Source organism: Chelonia mydas, chromosome 2 (genome assembly GCF_015237465.2).
Source record: "Chelonia mydas isolate rCheMyd1 chromosome 2, rCheMyd1.pri.v2, whole genome shotgun sequence".
Classification (NCBI taxonomy): Eukaryota; Metazoa; Chordata; order Testudines; family Cheloniidae; genus Chelonia; species Chelonia mydas.
The window spans coordinates 27,339,888-27,359,345 of NC_057850.1; the positions used below are offsets into that span (position 1 = coordinate 27,339,888).

General features: G+C 37.8%; 1 protein-coding gene across 4 annotated transcripts in view; it reads left to right on the forward strand.

Moving 5' to 3' along the window:
- The window catches only part of TRPS1 (transcriptional repressor GATA binding 1), a 252,814-nt gene extending 237,336 nt beyond the window's left edge, over positions 1 to 15,478 (forward strand). For all 4 annotated transcript variants that reach the window (XM_037892095.2, XM_037892096.2, XM_027828561.3 and 1 more), the window contains 2 exons: positions 3,215 to 3,337; positions 9,045 to 15,478. In XM_037892095.2, the coding sequence (XP_037748023.1) occupies positions 3,215 to 3,337; positions 9,045 to 10,106 (1,185 nt within the window). In that variant the 3' untranslated portion in view covers positions 10,107 to 15,478. The remainder of the gene's footprint in view (positions 1 to 3,214; positions 3,338 to 9,044) is intronic.
- Positions 15,479 to 19,458: the final 3,980 nt, after the last annotated feature.

A 19,458-nucleotide genomic window follows, 5' to 3' on the forward strand; every position in this document is an offset into this window, starting at 1 on the left:
ATATTTTTGATAATCTGTGCTGGACATCAGCCTTTGTAAAACTTTAAATACAACAGAAACTATTTGGAGAGAGCAAAAAGGATACTTTTATATTTTCTTTGTTAAAAGACTGGTTTCATTAGGAGAAGGAAACTACATAACAATAATGTTTTTAAGGTAAACAAATGTACGCTTATAAAAATAGCTCCCTTGGTTTCTCACAAGACGTGAGCATTATACTTGGTTATACTTTGAGAGGAAGGATGTTTTCTGGTTAATAGACAGAACTGGGAGTCAGGAGTTTTGACTCTGCCACAGTCTTCCTAAGTGACCTCAAACAAGTCAACTTAAAATTTCTGTGTGTCTGCTTCAAAAAAAAAAAATAGGTATAATATTATTCTTGCGGGGATGTTATGAGACTTAATTCATTAATGCTCCTAAAACACACTGAGATCCTCAGATGGAAGGAAGATAATCTCTGATTATCTTACTATGAACTGAAAGTGACATAGAAATAAGATGTAAAAAAATAAGCTAAACGAATTAAAGGCAGTAATTGGAATTTTCAGATCAGTGCAGGGAATGTATCCACATATCTTCAATTAATTATAGTGGCGGACGTGTGGCTGAATCCCCTGCACTGCTTTGAAAATCTCAAAAAATATTTTAAAAAATGTATTTACCAAGTCAGCAGAGATACAACTTTTGTGATTCTGTTTTCCATAGTTTTGGGAACTTACTCAAAACTTAGCATGATCTTCTTTTATTGGAATTAATGTACAGCCTTGACTGGACCTTCCTTCTTTATTAAAATTAATTAAAATTACTCTTTTGAGCAATGCTGTGCGACAGTAATGTCATAGAGCCTAACAAAGGGGTAGGGTGTAAATATTCCATGAGTTCTGTGCACCTTCGGTTCCACCATTCATATATGTGAGAAAGCTATTTGGACATGCTACAGCCTGGGTTACCTTGTCATAATTTTATATTTATTATGTCTTCCATTACCTTGTTAGAGGGCATTTTGCTGCATGCAGCCATCAGGCACAGAACAGTGAAAAGGGTGGATAGACTCACTCAGATTAGTACTCCACCTTCTTTAACACACCACACCAAGAACTCATACTCTCAAGGAGGAAACACTAGGAATAACAGAGTGGTTCCGTGATAGAATCTGCATCCTGGCCATATAAAGTTGTTTTGATTTAGAAACCTTCATATGGACCAAATTGGGGTTAGGTTAGTGAAACTTTTATTACACCCTAAGGAAAATAATTTGGCAGTCAGGTGAAGTTTGGCAAAGATAAGCTGGCTGGGTAGCCACAAAAGAAACGAGACGCTTCAGTTATTTACTTATTAGGTAAAAATGCGTTCCCAACATGGATTACGTTTAACAAATGCACTAAGTTGAGTGCATGCTGAACTCTGTCATATACAGTTTGGACTTGTAGCATCCAGATTTAGAAAAAGCTGATTCTGATTTAGGGGAAGGAGTAAGGGAATAATGTGGAAGAGAGATTATCTCGATAACCGTCTAGATTTGATTATATCACCTTAAAGTAGCACAATCTGCTATACTAACAAAATTGTGTTCTTGGTTTAAAAGGGCAATTGTTCGCCTGACTTTGTGCTCACTAAAAACATTTCCCCAATCTTGTTAAATTATTGCACTCATTTCAGATTTTTATGGCTGTGCAGCTTACCGGTCCTCGTTTCTTTACGTTTCATTCATTTTCCTTGTATTGATGATTAATGGAGGATGTCGAACGTTGGAGTGAGCAGGCATCAGCAAATGCAAGATCATAATTAGTTTAGCTGACGAGGGCCTCTGATAGCACTTGCATCTGGATGGAAAAATTACCCTATAGGGAACTGGCTGCTCACCAGGTCTTTTTAGTGATACATTGTGAAACACCCGATGAATCAAATGCCCTTTCAATGCCAAGAAAGTGTTCCAGTCTTGAAGCCAAAATTATGTCTGCAGAAAGCTTTCCATTTGAAATGTATCAGAGTACAATTATAACCATTGTATTTTTTTGGCATGAATACCACTCTTCCACAGTATGGATTAAAGTTAAATAAATTACTTAAATTTTATGAAACCCTGAAATTTTGAGTTATAGTATTAGTAATTTTTAATTTATAATGAAATTAGTTTTCACCCAGACTATTCTCCCCCATACCAACCCATTCTTATCTGAGATGAAAACTTCTTATTAAATTATTTTCTTTGCAAGTGGGGAGCAGAGTTGAAATTCAGATTTTTTTTTTCAGCTAAAGAATTCCATTTTCTGCTTAGTATTTATGCCCACAAACACAGCCTTACTTTTGTTTAAATGAGAAGCTTACTGAAATCATTATTCCATAGAAAAAATGTAAGAAGCAATACTCATAAACGTGTCTATTTCTAAATATTCTTGGATCATTATTAAAGTTGATGAATGCAGCGCTCAGCCTGGTTAAAAATCAATTTGTATTTGGAGGAACTGTGCCATGTCTTTCTTTGCCTGACTAAAATAAAATAAATCAATCAATCCATTGATGAGACCGTGTTGTCTGGGTTTCGGATGAAGTTCAAAAGATGTCTCATTAGTATCACTGTACTCTTATTTGTTTGGCAGAGGTTACTCCTGCTTCTCAGCTGGCTGTGGGAAATATGTGGCAGTATATGTAGATTTTAGAATTAAGTGGGGAAAGACTGTAATTGAAAGTCATGCAGTCTGTTAATGAAGTATAAGCTCTGCTACAGGAACTGGTATGAGCAGATGCAAACTGGAATTAATTGGAACTGATGTATTTTTAGACTTGTTGCTGATCTCACTTTGAAATAAAACAAACCAAAAAAAAAAAAAAAAAAAGGTTCGCAATGGAAGCGCAGTGAACAAAACAGCAAAGCTTTGCAGCGTGTTCTCTGTCAGGTCCAAAAGAGTGTATTTCAGAATTCACCATTTAGAAACCAACATTAAAGTCCCAAAATCTAAAGTTCAAAAAGTTAAAGCTGTTATTCTGAAAAGGCTTTGGTGTTTCACACACCTCATCCATCACTGTAGGGTTAATTATAATGAAAATCAGTGGTGACTATTAAGCACAATTGAACCTGACCTCATTATGGGCCGGGTGGTTTTATACTGTCATTGTTGCCAGTCTAGAGACAAAACTCCTGTGTTGATTTGTCCTAACTCCGCAGATCATGTGACTCACCTTTGACCTATCTTTTTTTTTCTTCCTGTTTCAGAGACGTAGAGGCTCAGGAGTTTTTTGTGCCAATTGCCTGACCACAAAGACCTCTCTCTGGCGAAAGAATGCAAATGGTGGATATGTATGCAATGCGTGTGGCCTCTATCAGAAGCTTCATTCGGTAGGAAGAACTTACTAGTTTGTTCAGGAAAAAGGTTTATATAGCTAAGCTGAAGCTGGGCAGCTGTGGTCTTGTCTGGTTGTATGATTACTACCACTCCCTGGCCTGCAGTTAATTTCCTAACAGGGTTTTTTTCAGTATGGTCACTTTGGGATCAGATGTGATTCATTATGAAACAAGCTGGGATGCTGTGGGGAGACATGTTTGAGATCACCAGTGATGCATTTAATTATTTTGATACAGAATAAGGAAAAATGGTTTCCTTTCTGGGAATTTCATTTAAATACATACAGTATGTTGTAACAAAAGCTCTCCAAATTGAACAAAGCTCATATTTGGGTAGGAGTCCAGAAAAAAAGTTCCTAAAATTAGAAATCAGAAATAAAAACATTGCTTCTTGCCTATATAATTATATTTTTCTCTTTTTCCCCCCTTCTCTTCTTTTAATAAATATCTTAAAGTTGTATTGTTTTATTTTCCTTATATAGAGAGCCCAAATCTATGTGATGCTTATAATCTACTGCAAATACTGAGAGCCCTCAACTTTCTTTGAAGCTGCTCAGTTGAAGGCATTCAGTACTTTGCAGGAGTAAAATTCAGCATTTTATTCGATTGGGCATGAAGTAAGTAATAATAATATCATCACTGGTTATCTATGTTGCTTTCCATCATTCAAATATTGGGCTCGATCCTGAAAGGTGCTGAGCACCCTGGTAGTGATTCAGCAAGGCCATGTTTAAGTGCTTTTTCGGATTGGGGCTAAAGTACAGTACTCAGAATTTTCTAGGATGGATCCCGAATGTCAAATATGAGTTTATGTGAGTTCTGCTAATAACTTTGATGGAATTACTTGGGAGAGGAAGGTGAGCAGAATTGGGCCCATTAACTAACTAATCATTACAACATCCCTGTGAGATGGGTAATTATCATTGTTTTACAGACAGGGAAATTAAGGTAAAGAGTTTGGGACTTTGCCAAGGCAACGTGTGAAGTTAGGCTCAGAGCCAAGATTGGAAATCTGAGTTTATGGTTGTCAGGGCAAAATTTTCAAAAACCTCCTCTCCCCATTTTTGAAAGTGACTTAGGATCTTAAGTTCCATTGAATTTCAGTTACACTTTGACTTTTAAGTGCCTAAGTCACTTTGAAAATGGGACACAGGTACTTCTGGAAATCATATCCCCAGTCCCGTGTGCAAGCCATCAGACATTACTGCTTACTCAAGTCCCACAGCAGCTGTTTTCTGGAAAATATATTTTTTTTTACAATATTCTAATTGCAGCCTGACCAGCAATCTAAAATGTCAACTGTAATTGCTAAATGCTGTCGTTTGGGGTTAAATAGAACAGTTTTTAGATAGAAAACAACCCAACCAGTCAAACATCATCTTGGGACACGCTGGACTGACATGCAACTAATGATCTGTGGATGGAACTGTCTGAATACAACATCCTCATGAAGTTCTCCTCAAGTCCCAAATATGTTTTCTGTTTTAAAGAAAATGCATGCCTTGTGAGTGTGCTAAAGTGATTTTGAAAGGAAAGACAATTTTGTTCGACCCAAATTTTTTTTTTCTTTTTGTTTTGTTTCACTTTGGGGTGTTATTTATGCTTTTTTTTTATTGTTTGTTTGCTTGCTTGCTTGCTTGGTGGATTTGTTTGTTTGTTTGATTTCTTAAATGCCATTTCAGAATGAAAAGTCAAATGTTTCATTTTTAAAATGTCAAAAATAAACATGTTGACATAAAAAAAATTTTTTGGTTAAAAATATTCACTGGATTTGACTTGAATTCACAAATAGTTTTGGTCAGGCTGAAACTGCATTTTTTGGCAAATAAACTGGGAAAATGTCACCGAGTTCTATTCTGCATCCAAAATGGAGGTTGAACTTACTTTTGTGATTATTATTGGAAAATCAAACATTATTCAGATTGTCTGTAAAAGAAGGCTAGGATTATGTGATTGTTAATTTAAGGCCCAATCCTGTGGGTATTTATTTATGTGAGTAAAGTGAGTTGTGTGTGCAAGGAAACCCATTAAATTAAACAATGTTACATTTGTGAGTAAAATTACCCACATTTGCAAGCTTTGGACCTTTAATCACCAAACTCTGATTAGATGCTTAATATTTACATGTACAGTGATTACCATTATAATGTCAATATTTGCCACTGTAATCATACAGTTGTAACTAAGATACTATGTTTCTCTATATTAAAAATAACAGATAAGTCTGATATCTCAGATAGAGCTGTCTGAATAAATAATTATTTGATTTGGTGTCCAAACTGGAAAAAAAAAAGTTATTTTGGGGTTGACCCAAATGATTTTTTTGTCCTTTTTGGCAATTGAAACCTCCAAAACAATTCATTTTAGGTCAAAGGAAACATTCTGTTCATTAGATTTTTTGGAGGGGGGGGGGGGAGATTACCTTTTCAAAACAGAAAATTGAAATAAAATTCAAAACAAAGCATTGTTTGCATTAAAAAATTGAAACATTTTGTTTAAAAATGTTGAAACAAAACACTTTGATTTTTTTTTCTGATTTTTTTGGGTGGGGGAAGAGGGATTTTGATTGAAACAATTTGGCAAGTTCAAAGAGTTTTTTTCAACTTGAATCTATAATTTTTGGAAGAAAACAGTTCAGTGTTGCGTAAAATTTGTTGGTGAAATCTCAAATACCACTTGTTAATAGTGACTGGCAAAGGTTTGTGTTTTAGTGGCTTTTCCTGTGGTTCACATTAGCACTTCTTTGATACTTTTGATTAATTTTTAATTATTTTTAAGACATGGTGCAATGAACGTTGTTGCTCATTTTAATCAAACCCTCACAAATTTATCATGGTCCCTACAAATACACACAATCATTTTACCATTTATAGTCATTTTCAACTGGCCAATTTTAAAAACATTTTTACTGCTGAAAATTGTATCTAGCTCATTATAAATGCCGTATGTTCAAGAATATACACAGGGTGTAGATTTGTAAACACAAAAAAGGGATCTCTTTCCTATAGTGTCGCTCTTCTCAAAATACCAGAATTTAACCATTTTGGCTTTTGCCACAAATTATAGTGTATTTTTATTCATTTTGCATCCCTCTAATCTTAATCAGACTTGGATGACGTGACCTATCTCAACAGTTCTTACTCAGATCAAATCAGATTCCCAAACAGATTCAGTGGGAGTTGCCCTGGAGTAAGAACTTCAATATCAGACTCACTTTCTTTTAGCATAGTCAGGTCACACCAATTTCACATCATGTTGAACAGCTAAGAGGTCTAATAATATTCATCAAATAATGTATTCAGTGAATTTTGTGATACTTTTAAAATAAATTAATCACATTGTTTTTATAATTTGACCAACTGTAGAGAGCTGGGCAAATTATTCACAAATCACATGATCAGAATAAAAATATAATATGCAAGATGTAATAACATCTCTGACAAATCTAAGATTTTTAAAAAAATAAAATGTTTGCTATTTTTTTCTATTATTCACCACATTAAGGGCTCCAGTATAGTTTCTGTATACCTTGAACAGTCCATAAGTATCAAAATATATGTTTGCTGCCTATTCATGTGAACTATTAAGTTTGTGAGAGACTCTGCTGAAGTGACTAATCCATTTAACTCAGTTGGAGAATAGACACATGAGTAAAGTAATTCAGATGCTTAAGTATTTGCAGGATCAGGCACATATGTTAAACACTTGGTGCAATTAAAGTGCAATTAAAACCCTGTGGCTGGTCCATACCAGCTGACTCGCGCTCGCAGGAATTGGACTAAGAAGCTGCTTAATTGCAGTGTAAATATTTGGGCTAAGACCCTGCAAGATGGGAGGGTCCCAAAGCTCAGGCTTCAGCCCAAGCCCAAATGTCTACACCGTAATTAAACAGTCCCTAAGGCCTACATCTGCGAGCCCAACTCAGCTGGCACAGCCCAGCCACGTGTGTCTGATTGCAGTATAGACATACTGGCATACAATTTTAAAGACCTGCTCCTGCAAATAGGCTTGTGGACAACTCTTCTCACATGAGTAAAGTCAAGTGTGTTAATCATTTGCAGGCTCACACCCTGTAATATGAGGAGTTAAAATTAATGTTTTGTTTAAGCAGTCAAACCAGATCAGGAATCCATACTGCTAGGAGAATGTAATACAGTGGGTGAATAAGAAGACTGTCATGTGAGAGATGAAGCAAAGTTCAACAGCGTTGAGCACCCTTTTCACCATACTCCTATGACACATTCTTAGGATAGTCTTACGATGAGAAAAGATCCTTGAGCTAGTACTAGAAAGTATATATTCCTATTTATGCATGTTAAAATGATTATTAATAATGTAAATTATACAATTTATTTGCATGATACCTATATTAAAATGTTCTAATTTTCTCTTAAATATGATTTTGTCCCACTTTAGCCTTCGTGCTATCCCATTGAGATAACTGTGTTTCAGTTGTGGCTCTTTTGCTGAGTTAAAATTTTACTACTTATTAAATGTCTAAATCAAAGTTTATATTTCTTCTGATTTAGATTTTTAATAGAAAGTAACAGCTTAGCAAGTAGCAGCTGTGGCTAGGATGCAATTAACCATTAGAATGAGGCGACCTTAGGGGGAGAAATAGGCGAAAGGGGAGACGAAGATGGCAAGTCAAGACAGAAAATAGCTCTATAAAAATAATGAAGTCCAATACTGGACTTTTTAATGTTAATTTAAAGTTATCAATGTATAGATATATAAATTATAACATCTCACATGTGGCACCAGTTGTTCAAAATATTGAGTTTAGTCCAGACTTTAGTCAACACTTTAACATGACATTAAGGAGAGGGAAAAAAATCCAAATACACTTCTGAGTGGGCAGGGCACAGAGCAGTCTGTTGGCCCTTAGCCACCCTAGGATTCTGTGCACATTTGGTTGAGATCAACATCAGCTACTAGAATGCCGAACTGAAATGACTTTTAGACTGTTCTTGCTCTCCTTTAATGTCTGCCCAATAGAGCGGCACGTATCATCTTTCAACACCATCTTTCACCACTTTCTTGTGGAGAGGGCTGGCTATGGTCCCTCCCCCTGCTCCTTCTGCTTCTTATAAAAGTACTTTCAGTGCTCACATAAGAGGTCTCTCATAATAGTTCTCTCTCCACCTGCACTGCATCTTTGGGGCAGACAGCAAACGGATAACTAAATACTCTCTGTCCTGATGAAGACTTCAGTGTCTCCCTCCCTCTGCCTTCCTCGATATGGTCCTGTCTTCCTCCCCTTCTGGAGGTTCCTTCATCTTTTTCCACTCCTCGTGACTTCCCCAACATAATAGTAATAGCAGTAGTAATAATAATAATTAATAATAAATACTACCTAACTCTTACACAGAACTTGTCATCAGGGAGAGTTGAGAGCACTGAGCACATATTGGGTTGGGCACTTAATGACTGTTTAAGTAAACAAATACAGTATGTTAACTGATATGAGATGGGAGATTTAATGTGGTAACAACAGACATCAGTTGATAGCTTTATTATTAAAATAAAGAGTTTGCCTCCAGTGTTTTAGCTGACCTTGTTTACTGGTAGAAGTAGACATTCCCCAAAGCTTTCCTGTAATGTGGGTCTTAACTCAAGTACAACTTAGATTTGCATGAACATTGTCACTAAGGCTTACTTAATGTGTTTCTTTTATTTATTATGTATGTGTTCCATGCAGACTCCCAGGCCTTTAAACATCATTAAGCAGAACAATGGTGAACAGATCATTAGGAGACGAACAAGAAAGCGCCTTAACCCAGAGGCACTTCAGGCTGAGCAGCTAAACAAACATCAGAGGGGTAGTGGTGAGGAACAAGTCAATGGAAGCCCATTAGAGAGGAGGTCAGATGATCACTTAACTGAAGGTCACCAGAGAGAAATTCAGCTTCCCAGCCTGAGTAAATATGAGGCCCAGGGTTCATTGACTAAAAGCCATTCTTCTCAGCAGCCAATACTGGTCAGTCAAACTCTGGATATTCACAAAAGGATGCAACCTTTGCACATTCAGATAAAAAGTCCTCAGGAAAGTTCTGGAGACCCAGGAAATAGTTCATCAATATCAGAAGGGAAAGGAAGCTCAGAGAGAGGCAGCCCAATAGAAAAATACATGAGACCTGCGAAGCACCCAAATTATTCACCACCCGGAAGCCCTATTGAAAAATACCAGTACCCACTCTTTGGACTTCCATTTGTACACAATGACTTTCAGAGTGAAGCTGATTGGCTGAGATTCTGGAGTAAATATAAGCTGTCTGTTCCTGGGAATCCACACTACTTGAGTCATGTGCCTGGCCTACCAAATCCTTGCCAAAACTATGTGCCTTATCCCACCTTTAATCTGCCTCCTCATTTTTCAGCTGTCGGATCAGACAATGACATTCCTCTAGATTTGGCGATAAAGCATTCCAGACCTGGGCCAACTGCAAATGGTGCCTCCAAGGAGAAAACTAAGGCACCACCAAATGTAAAAAATGAAGGTCCCTTGAATGTACTAAAAATAGAGAAAGTCGATAGAAGTACTCAAGACGAACTTTCAACCAAGTGTGCACACTGTGGCATTGTCTTTCTGGATGAAGTGATGTATGCTTTGCATATGAGTTGCCATGGTGACAGTGGACCTTTCCAGTGCAGCATATGCCAGTATCTTTGCACGGACAAGTATGACTTTACAACTCACATCCAGAGGGGCCTACACAGGAACAATGCACAAGCTGAAAAGAATGGAAAACCTAAAGAGTAAAACCTTAGCACTTAGCACAATTAAACAGAAATAGGTTTCCTTGATGGGAATTCAATAGCTTGTAATGTCTTGTGAAGACCTATAAAGCACTTCAAATAGAGAGCATGCCTTATCCAATATAAAATACCTTGTTCTTTTCTCTTTCCTTTTGTTTTTTATTTTATTATTATTGTTATTATTTTTAATGAGAGGGTTACCAAGAAGGAAAAACAAAGTGAATGGTGGCCGGAGAGGAAAAAGTATAATCATTTGGTACGTGGCCTACCAAAACTATCTAGAATTCAATGAATTAGGACAAATATACATGACCATTTTTTTTCCAGACAACTAAAACTTTTGCTATTATGTAACTGGCTAGAATACAAAAATGTATGTTTGTATATATTGCTGGCAGGTGTATAGTGAACAAATGCACACTGTATATAGGAAATAGACTTCTTAAATATACAAATGTCCAGAAGTCGTTTAGTATTTTTAATTTGGGCTAATTTCTGCCTTAAAACATGCCTTAGTGTCACCTTGTCCTCAAAGCTTTGGCGTTGGTTTCATCAAGACATTTGTCAGACTCAACCAATTTTAAGCTACCATTTTATCACTATACCTTTTCTGGCACAGTGTAGACTAAAAACGTTTTGCTCAAATAAATTGTCTTTAATATAGAAGCCACACTGTGGGCTTAATTTGCATAGAACAAGGTAACCTGCTGTATTTTTTTTTTTTTTTCTGATTAGCTGTACTTTCTAAACCTTGGAATCTAAAGTTACTTCTACATAGACTTAATGTTGATATATGTACCAGTCAATCCCTTCACTAAACTTATACCAGCTTTTGCTAAGTAGCATTAAATATGTCTTCATAGTACTTTTTAATACTTAAAGCTTTGTTAAAACTATCCATGAAGGGAAAGCTCCGCAGCATAACTGCTCAGGGAAATAGGGCTAAATAACTAAATATTAAACAATTGGTTAAAGGTGCTGTTGACAAGTCTCCATGCTTGCTACAAGAGTGTAAAAGAACTGACTTTAATAATTTGTCATTATAATGTCCCAACCAGTAGTTTATTAGTTTGCCACAGGGATGTAGAAGATATTACAAGCTACTGGATGCACTGTCAGATTAACTTATTTCATTAAAGAAGTTGGGAGAACAAATAGAAAAAAAACTTATTTTTCTAGTAAATATTAATGTATTACATTTCAAATAATGGTGCCTGACATATTGAATAATTATTTTCTACCGTGTACATATGCAACAAAGATATTCCATCATGCATTAGAGTCGGCTCTGGCTCTGCCTCGCTGTTTACATTTGCAAATGTAGCAAACAAGGTAATGAAGCAACTATTTCTATTGCAGTAGGTATCCTTTTTTGTGCGTGTGCATTTAAAGTTATAAACGATAACATGAAATGAATGACATTTGTTGATATTAATGGTATGGAAAAATAAGAAGGAAATGAAAATATTTTTATGCCTACTTAGGAAAAAAAGGGTAGCACTATTCATTCCAAGTACTTTTGTATTCTTAAGCTCTTAACTCACATTGTTATGCTTAAAATGATAAACATATATCCTCTTTTTATTGCTTTGTCTGTGTTTCAGAGGAAACATTTCAGAAATTATTTTGATAAGCGCTGTTTGACTACCCAGTGCTAATGTTTTTATTGCATTCTGTAGTAGCATTGCACTCCATTGTTACAATATTATGCAGTCGCTTTTTTGTTTTGTTTGGGTTTGTTTCTTTTTCTCAGTGCAGGGTCTGAGTTCCTTAAGGTGGAATGGCAGGTATAGTTCAGTTGGTTCATGAATGTTTCAGCAAAGGAAGTTTAAAATGTCTTTTTAATATTATGATGCCTTTTTTTTTCTATTCATGCATTTTATTTTTTAAAATGTTCTATAAAAATATATCCGGCCGAAGCCCTTCACTTGAGATTATATGTAAAGGGTCCTATTCTGATCTTACTTACATGCCACCTATCTCAGACTTCCATGTAATTGACACTAAAGCACTATAAAAAGGCTCTTGCTTTTAACTTACATGAAATTCATCGTTCTCCCTTCTAGAAATTGGTGCACTTATGAGACACTTAACCAGGGAAAACTGGGAGGTTGGAGGATGAAATGGAAGGTGAGGGAAATGTCTTGAAGGGGCTGGAGAAAGTATAAAACAGGGAGGAACTGGCCTAAACGTACAGCACTTTGATAATCTTTTGAAAAATGTGCCAAGTTAAAGCAGCCCGCAAGAAATTCACCATGCATGAGAAGCACTTGCACAGCTGATCCCCAAAGGTCTTGCTGACCTTGGCAGTATTTTACGTGTTACATTTTCACATGGATGAAAAGTTATTGAACAATCCCTCTAATTTGTTAGGCACAAACAGGCTATTGTTCAGCCTGAGGCTTGCATTCCTTCCTGCTCCACCCATTTCTTCCACAACAGCCACATTTACTGTGGGCAGTGTACAGACAATCCCTCTTCACCATTCATGGTTGAATTCTATAACACTTTAATGGTGTTCTAGGTTAGCAAAGGATTGTGCCACATTCCTCTCCCTCTGTTTTTTTGTTTGTTTGTTTTTTGTTTTATTTTTTAAGATGAATCTTCTGCTTAATACCAGTGCCAGGAAATGACTGGTTGTGTTGACTATTGTTTTCCAACAATAGTTCTGTTTCTTTGTGGACTGAAATGGATTGTTCTCCTCTTGTTATGTCAGAGGCCCAGCGTGTGTCCTTATCAGCTCTCTCAAAAAACTTGTTAGGCTTAAATAGCAGCAGCTGTATTGGCTTCAGAAGTGGCCGCCTCGAGGTTATTGGCACAATTACTGTGTTGGGATACTTCCTATAAATCTTAGCACTTCTTGTGGCTTCTCTACTTCTGGAAGCTGCATCTTCATGGAAAATATTCTGTAGTGCACACGTTCATCATAAAGATTTGTGCTCAGACCTGTGTTTCATTATGCCTCTTGCTAAACTCAAAGCAGAAGCCAACATGGGGGAAATACCTTCCAGCCAATACGCATAGCGAGGTTTGGGCACAAGGAGAGATACGAACTTGTAAGTGCAGAGCACAGGACAGAGCTTTAAATGTTAACGTTGTACCTATAGAGTGCAAATGAAATTTGAAAATGTACCCATTGTTCTCGCCATGACGTATTGATGTGTTCTAAAAATTCTACTTCTAAAGGTAATGACATTTTGTTCTAACCTGTTCTCTTGAAGTAAAAATAGTCTTTTGGGGGGGTGGGAGGAAATAGCCTGGGTTCCCACTCTCCCTACATGGTGATATTAATGAAGAGAAAAATGAAAGTCCTGAAATTTAAAAAAAAAAAAGAAGAAGTAACAGCTCATAGTTTGAAGCCTGGGATGGCACAGACCTACTGGCCATAATGCATTTTGATTCAAATCAATGTACATCAAAACATTAAGGTCTAAATTTCCAAAACTGTCAATGTTTTTGTGCTCAGCTTTGAGGCACCTAGGGCCTAAATTTCCAAGGACTCATAAAATCCAGCTGCTGTTGTGGGTGTTTATTGTTTCTTAAAATCAGTCTTAACATGGGCCCCCAAAATTAGTAGACACATTTGAAAACGTAGGCCTAAACAAGTCTATCTTTAAAATGCCTGAGGAGGAACATTGCCCTTAGTTAAGAAGCTCAGTATTTCTCTCTAATTAAGGATTAATATCCTGTGTAGCATTGTGCTGCAGCACCTCTTGCAAGTTGAACTGTTGTAATTAATTGCTGGACAGGGGTAAAGACTAATGGGAAGATTTTCAAAGGCACAAACAGCAGTTAGGTGCCTAATTCTCATTCACTTTCAATAGGAGGTAGGTACCTAACTGCCAGTGTTTACTATGAAAATCTCCCCTTAAATCTTCATAGATATGGCACGCTCAATATCCATAGAGACTGAGGAGGGAAGTTGGAGACTTCTTAGCCATTGTGCCCCCTTCTTCCGCCTGAAATAAATGGTGCCAGCCATTACGAAAGGGAATATGGAGACATCGCAAAAAGATGAGATGGATGAAAAATTCCGTGGGTGTCTTAGATCAGTTGACAGAAAACAAGCTAAAAAGGGGACAAAAGACAAAAGATCAGCACTAAGATAAATATACAATGATAAAATGTAGACGCCATGAAATGTGGTGACCCAATTTGGCACCTGCAGATGGTGGGAGGGTCAAAGACAGGCTCAGCAGCCCATCTTCTGACTGTGCAATATTATTTATTAGACAGAAATACCTGCTTGCCATGTCAGAGGATATATTCTGCTATCTGTTTGGGTTCCATGTCAACTATAGCTATTTTAAAATACATGTATCTTCTGTAGTTATCTTCCCATTGTTGCCCGTGTACTGACTTTTCTTGGCTGACTTGACATCTTATTCCAATACTGGTCAGGAAAAGCGAAAGAGACTACAGGTTTACTCCTACAGAACGAAGAGCGGTGGATGCATTTCTCTCCACTCCAGTGGAGACAGTTATTTGTGGCAGGTGTCAGCAACAGACTTGTCAGCGCTACCTCCCATAAAGGCAACAAATGAAAAAGTCACACCAGTTCCTGATTTCCTCCTGTAAAAACTTGGCAGGGTGGAGTCACAAGTTCCTCATGAAGGAGGAGTGGGCCAGGAGGGGTGATTTGCATAGAATTTTCCACCAAAAGTGGGATTCCCTCCTGCCTTTTGGGACCCATTAGATTCATAGAGCTCTCAAGAGTTGGCAGCTGTTGGGGTGCTATATAATTAATAATAACATATAGCCTATATCGGTGGTGAAGTGGTTTGTCTCTTCTTTAGACACTAAAAAAAGAGTTTAGTGGTTCCCAACTAGATAAATCTCACAAGATTTTTAGTTAAAAATACATTTAGTAAATGTATGACAAAATGCGTAGAATAAACAGTGTGTGGCAGCAGCCACATATTGTGCTGTATTCAGGTTTTTCGACTGTGCCCATCACCGTGTATCTGAGCGCCTAATGGAAAGAAGGGCAGGTGGGGGATGAAGAAACCTCTCAAAATGCCGTTGGAAATTTTACTTACAGCAGAATTCACCAGCAGGGGGGAAATGTCTTTTCATATGGAATGATTTCATGTTGCTTTAAAAAAAAAACCCTTTAAACTTGTAGCCCTGATTTCACTCTAGAATGTTGACTCTTGTTGTTCTGTCCTTACAAAACATGGATATGTTGGGTTTTTTTGTTTTCTGTTGTTGGGGTTTTTTTTTTTTGTTTTATGTTTTATGTTTTTTTCTCATAGTGCATGTTCATTTCTACTCACAAACATGTTCTTGGTGTATTTCTTATGCAAACAATCTTCAGGCAGCAAAGATGTCTGTTACATCTAAACTTGAATAATAAAGTTTTACCACCAGTTATAATTAAGGTGTGTGTCATCATTTATGGGAATAATGTAATGTCACTACAGCACAAATATGCCAGAAGGGAAAAGCAGGAAGTGGGCCTGGATAAAAGGAGTTGTTTGGCCTAGAACCACCCCTATGTTTGGAGGCTGACTGAGGTAGAATGGGCTAAACAAGAAAATACCTAAAGAGAAGAATATTGAGCTTCAAAATACATTAGACCAAATCCTGAGTTAAGGACACAGGACTTGATCCAAAGCTCATTCAAGTCAATAAAAAACTGCAAATGGAAGACTACTTCAATAGGCTTTGGATCAGACCCTGAGCCCTTTGAAAAGTACAGAGGCCCAGGTTTATATTTCTGTGAACACAGTTTAATTATTTACTCTGCACCACGGAGCCACATGGAGCTGGAAGTAGAGAGAACAACCATGGAAAAAAAAGTTCACATTGGGATTGGACCAGAATGTTGGGATTAACAGCTCTACCGTTCCGCACAGAGTCCAGCATGATCTTTAAATGACCTCATGTTGTCAGACCCTTGGTTTTACATCTTGTCCGCATGTCAGCACCTCTCACAGAACAGTGCTCTCTAGCATCACAGAAAGCATTGATTAAACAGTGACTCACAAGCAAAGAGGGCCACCTACAAAGTCCCCACCACCACTTCCTGCAGCACTGTTGGAGATTTCCTCAGAGATCTCCCATCTATGTAGTGACCAAGGCAACACCGCTTAGTGTGTATTCTCTGATGAGCTCACAGCCCATGGTGGTATGGCTTCCAGCCGTCTTTTCCATTACACTGTAATTTTATTTCTTCATAGTTTTTTGTCTCATCTGCATGGCTGACAGGCTGTCAGCCCTGATGCAAACTATTATTCTAAAGTGGCATAAAATAGTGAAATCATTTTATAATGTTAGAGTGCAAAAATAGATTTTAATAGCCTGATTCTAATCTCACTGTGCCAGGTATAACTCCAGTGACTCCTAACTGCCACCATAAATGAATTCAGATTCAGGTCCTAGGGGTTTTTATTTACTTAAAAGTTTCTATTCTTCTTTTTATTTTTCCTTCAATTGCTGGAGCTAAAAATAGCTTCTCAAAAGAAAACAACAAAGCAACAACCTTGAAGACAGTCCCCTCTCACTATGGCCTTTTGGTATTTTGAAAAAATAAAGGAGCTAGTAAATGTGAATGATTCTGCAGTAAGTATGATAATTTGTTTTAAATAGCATACTCGCAACTAGCCAAGTGTACATTTCACCAGTTTCATGACGTACTATTTTGATGGTGACAGTCAAGTTTATTCCAGAATAAACCCTTTTTTTTTCCTCTTTACCTTGTCACTTTTGCTACTACACTCCACCTTTAAGTGAAAGAAACGGAAAAGTTTAATATCACACCTTTCTATCTAGGTGCTCATATGACCCCATCATTGCAGTAGCTGATCACCGTATGGCTCTCTGTGTGTTGTTCTGCAAGCTCTCTACCTGCTCTGTTAATCCCACTCCCTCCTACCTGTAACCCCACTGATACTCTGTTAACAGTCACTGCTCTTCTGTTAGGGGAAACTCACAAACATATGTTTTAATTTGTACCAAACTTCCCATCCCTTGTTGACGTAGCAGCAGTTTCCAGGGCTGGTATTGGTCCCAGCTATAGTGATGCATGAGGCAACAAGGCAAAGGAGGATTCGAGAATAAGAAGAACGTTTCCACAACAAAATGAACTGAAAGACTAGCTGGGATGGAACCTACTGTATAGCAAGGGAAAGGTACAGAGTGGAAATATGTTGCTTTCTAGTTTATTTTCTCAGACGTCGTGAGTAGATAGTTTCCCACCAACAATATTTTTCTTAAAAAAAATTTCTCAAAGCAAAATCAGATGGTTGTTAACTGAACTCACGCTCTTCACATTTTTGTTGACGGGGGGGGGGGGGTGCTATAAAATCAACAAAACAGTAGAGTGTCAGTGGAAAACTCTTCACTTCCCAACACTGACAGTTGAATGGTGATGAGTAATTATGATGGACAGTGGGAACTGATGAAACTTGATAGAGGTGGTGTTTGTACTGACACCAGCTTCCCTTGATTTCCCCAAAGACCCTTGCAAATGCTTATTGTGGCAAATTGCCGGCACTACTGTGATGGGTCTCGCACTTTCTCTTCTTGGGGTGGGGGGGGTTCAGGGCACTATTTCTTGCCCCTGAACTGGGGTATTAACTGCCCCACTAGTGTTCTGGAGGAGGGGAGTGGAGAGGGAGGGACCCGGCCCGCCCTCTACTCCAGGTCCCAGCCCAGGGGCCCTAGAGATAGCAGTAAACCACTAGAACTAGTGGTTCCTTCCCCTGGGCTACTTCCCTCTCCTGCCCTTCAGCTTGTGGGGCTTTCTGCCCTCCCTCTGCACAAACCAGGTGTCCCTTTACCTAGGGTCTTGGTCTTCTTAGCCCACCGCAGCACTTCCCCAAATTCTCCTCTGCTTCCCTCCAAACTGCTCTCTACTCCAACACCAATCCACTCTGCTGCAACTCCCCTTTTCTGATCGAAGCAGGGAGGTTTTATCATGTGACTGGCTTCAGGTGCTTTAATTGGCTTCAGGTGCTTTAATTAATTTATTGCAAACTTTCTTCCCTCTACAGGGAATAAGGCTCCCTTCTAACGCTATGCTGCCGCCCTCTGGCCATGCTGTATCACATTATATACAGAACAGCACTTTAAGTGGTGCCCATTGTAAATGAAAGTGTCTCCTGCACATCTGAAGGAACAGAAGTATCTTTCACACATTGCAGTTACAACATCAGTGAAAGTGTCTGATTCACTTCCAGATGCTATCATAGGATGGCATCTTAATGGTGAGACTGATATTGTGACAGTTCTGTCATGTACATCCTAACACTCCATCAGAGTTGATACAGTGTCAGTGGAGGTGGCCCAGATAAGAAATATGACGGATTTAAAAAAAATAGGAAAGAAACATGAACTGCATTAAGGTAATGTATAAAGGCTGTGTCTTGAACCTGCCAAAGAAAGCCTAAGGTTAACATCTTGTATGTTTATGTTCTCTGTAAGGGTAGACAACTGAGTCCATGGAAATAATTTACATAGAAAGTACACAATTAACAGATTTGCTGCAACATGTAGGCCACCTAAGTTTGCAGCTAAATTGCCTTTGCTAATTTTCTGACGGAAGGCTTTACTGCGGGTTGAAAAGCAATTGGATAATACAAGGTTTCTGCCTGAATTACTTACAGACATATCTTAGAAAGAGGAGAATTTATCCCATAAAAAGTATAAGATGACAACGATACTCTGGGCCGTTATGACAATGAAAATAGTCTAAGTGTACACAAAAAAAGATAGAAATTTCAAGTTGATACACATGTTAATCTAGGATTGTAGAAAATGTTGCCTATGTAGGGCTTCTGATTTTAGGTTTTAACTGATAAGAAATGGGTGTTTATCAAATAAACACCAGAAAAAACACTGGAAATGGTTGCTTGTATCTAAGGGCTTCTCGACACGGAGCAGTGGACTACAGGGGTCTTATTTCTAAAGTGCACTGTTGCATATTAATTTGTCCATGTAGACCATGCTTGTGTGCACAAAAGGTTCGCTAGTGTGTTTTAACATAGTGCTATTTGAAAAAAGTACTATGTTAAAGCGCAGTCGGGAACATTATGAAGACATTACTCATTACATTATACAGAAGCCCTAATGATATTGTATGATGTGATCACGTAAGATGAAGCAAAGAGGCACAATATTGGGTAAATATGTATTTCATAGAATTGATTAGCTGACAAAAGGGTGTAAGAATATTTTATGCATTTAAGGGCTGGAATCAAAGCCCGATTGAATTCAGTGGGCATTGGCTCATGCCCTAACAGTAGTAAGCTATCAGCCCATGGATGAGGAAGTGCCTTTTGTTATTCTTCAGCAACGCCCTTTGCCTGACTGGAGGGGCTGGAGTGATGGATACCAGAGAGAAGTGCTTTGAA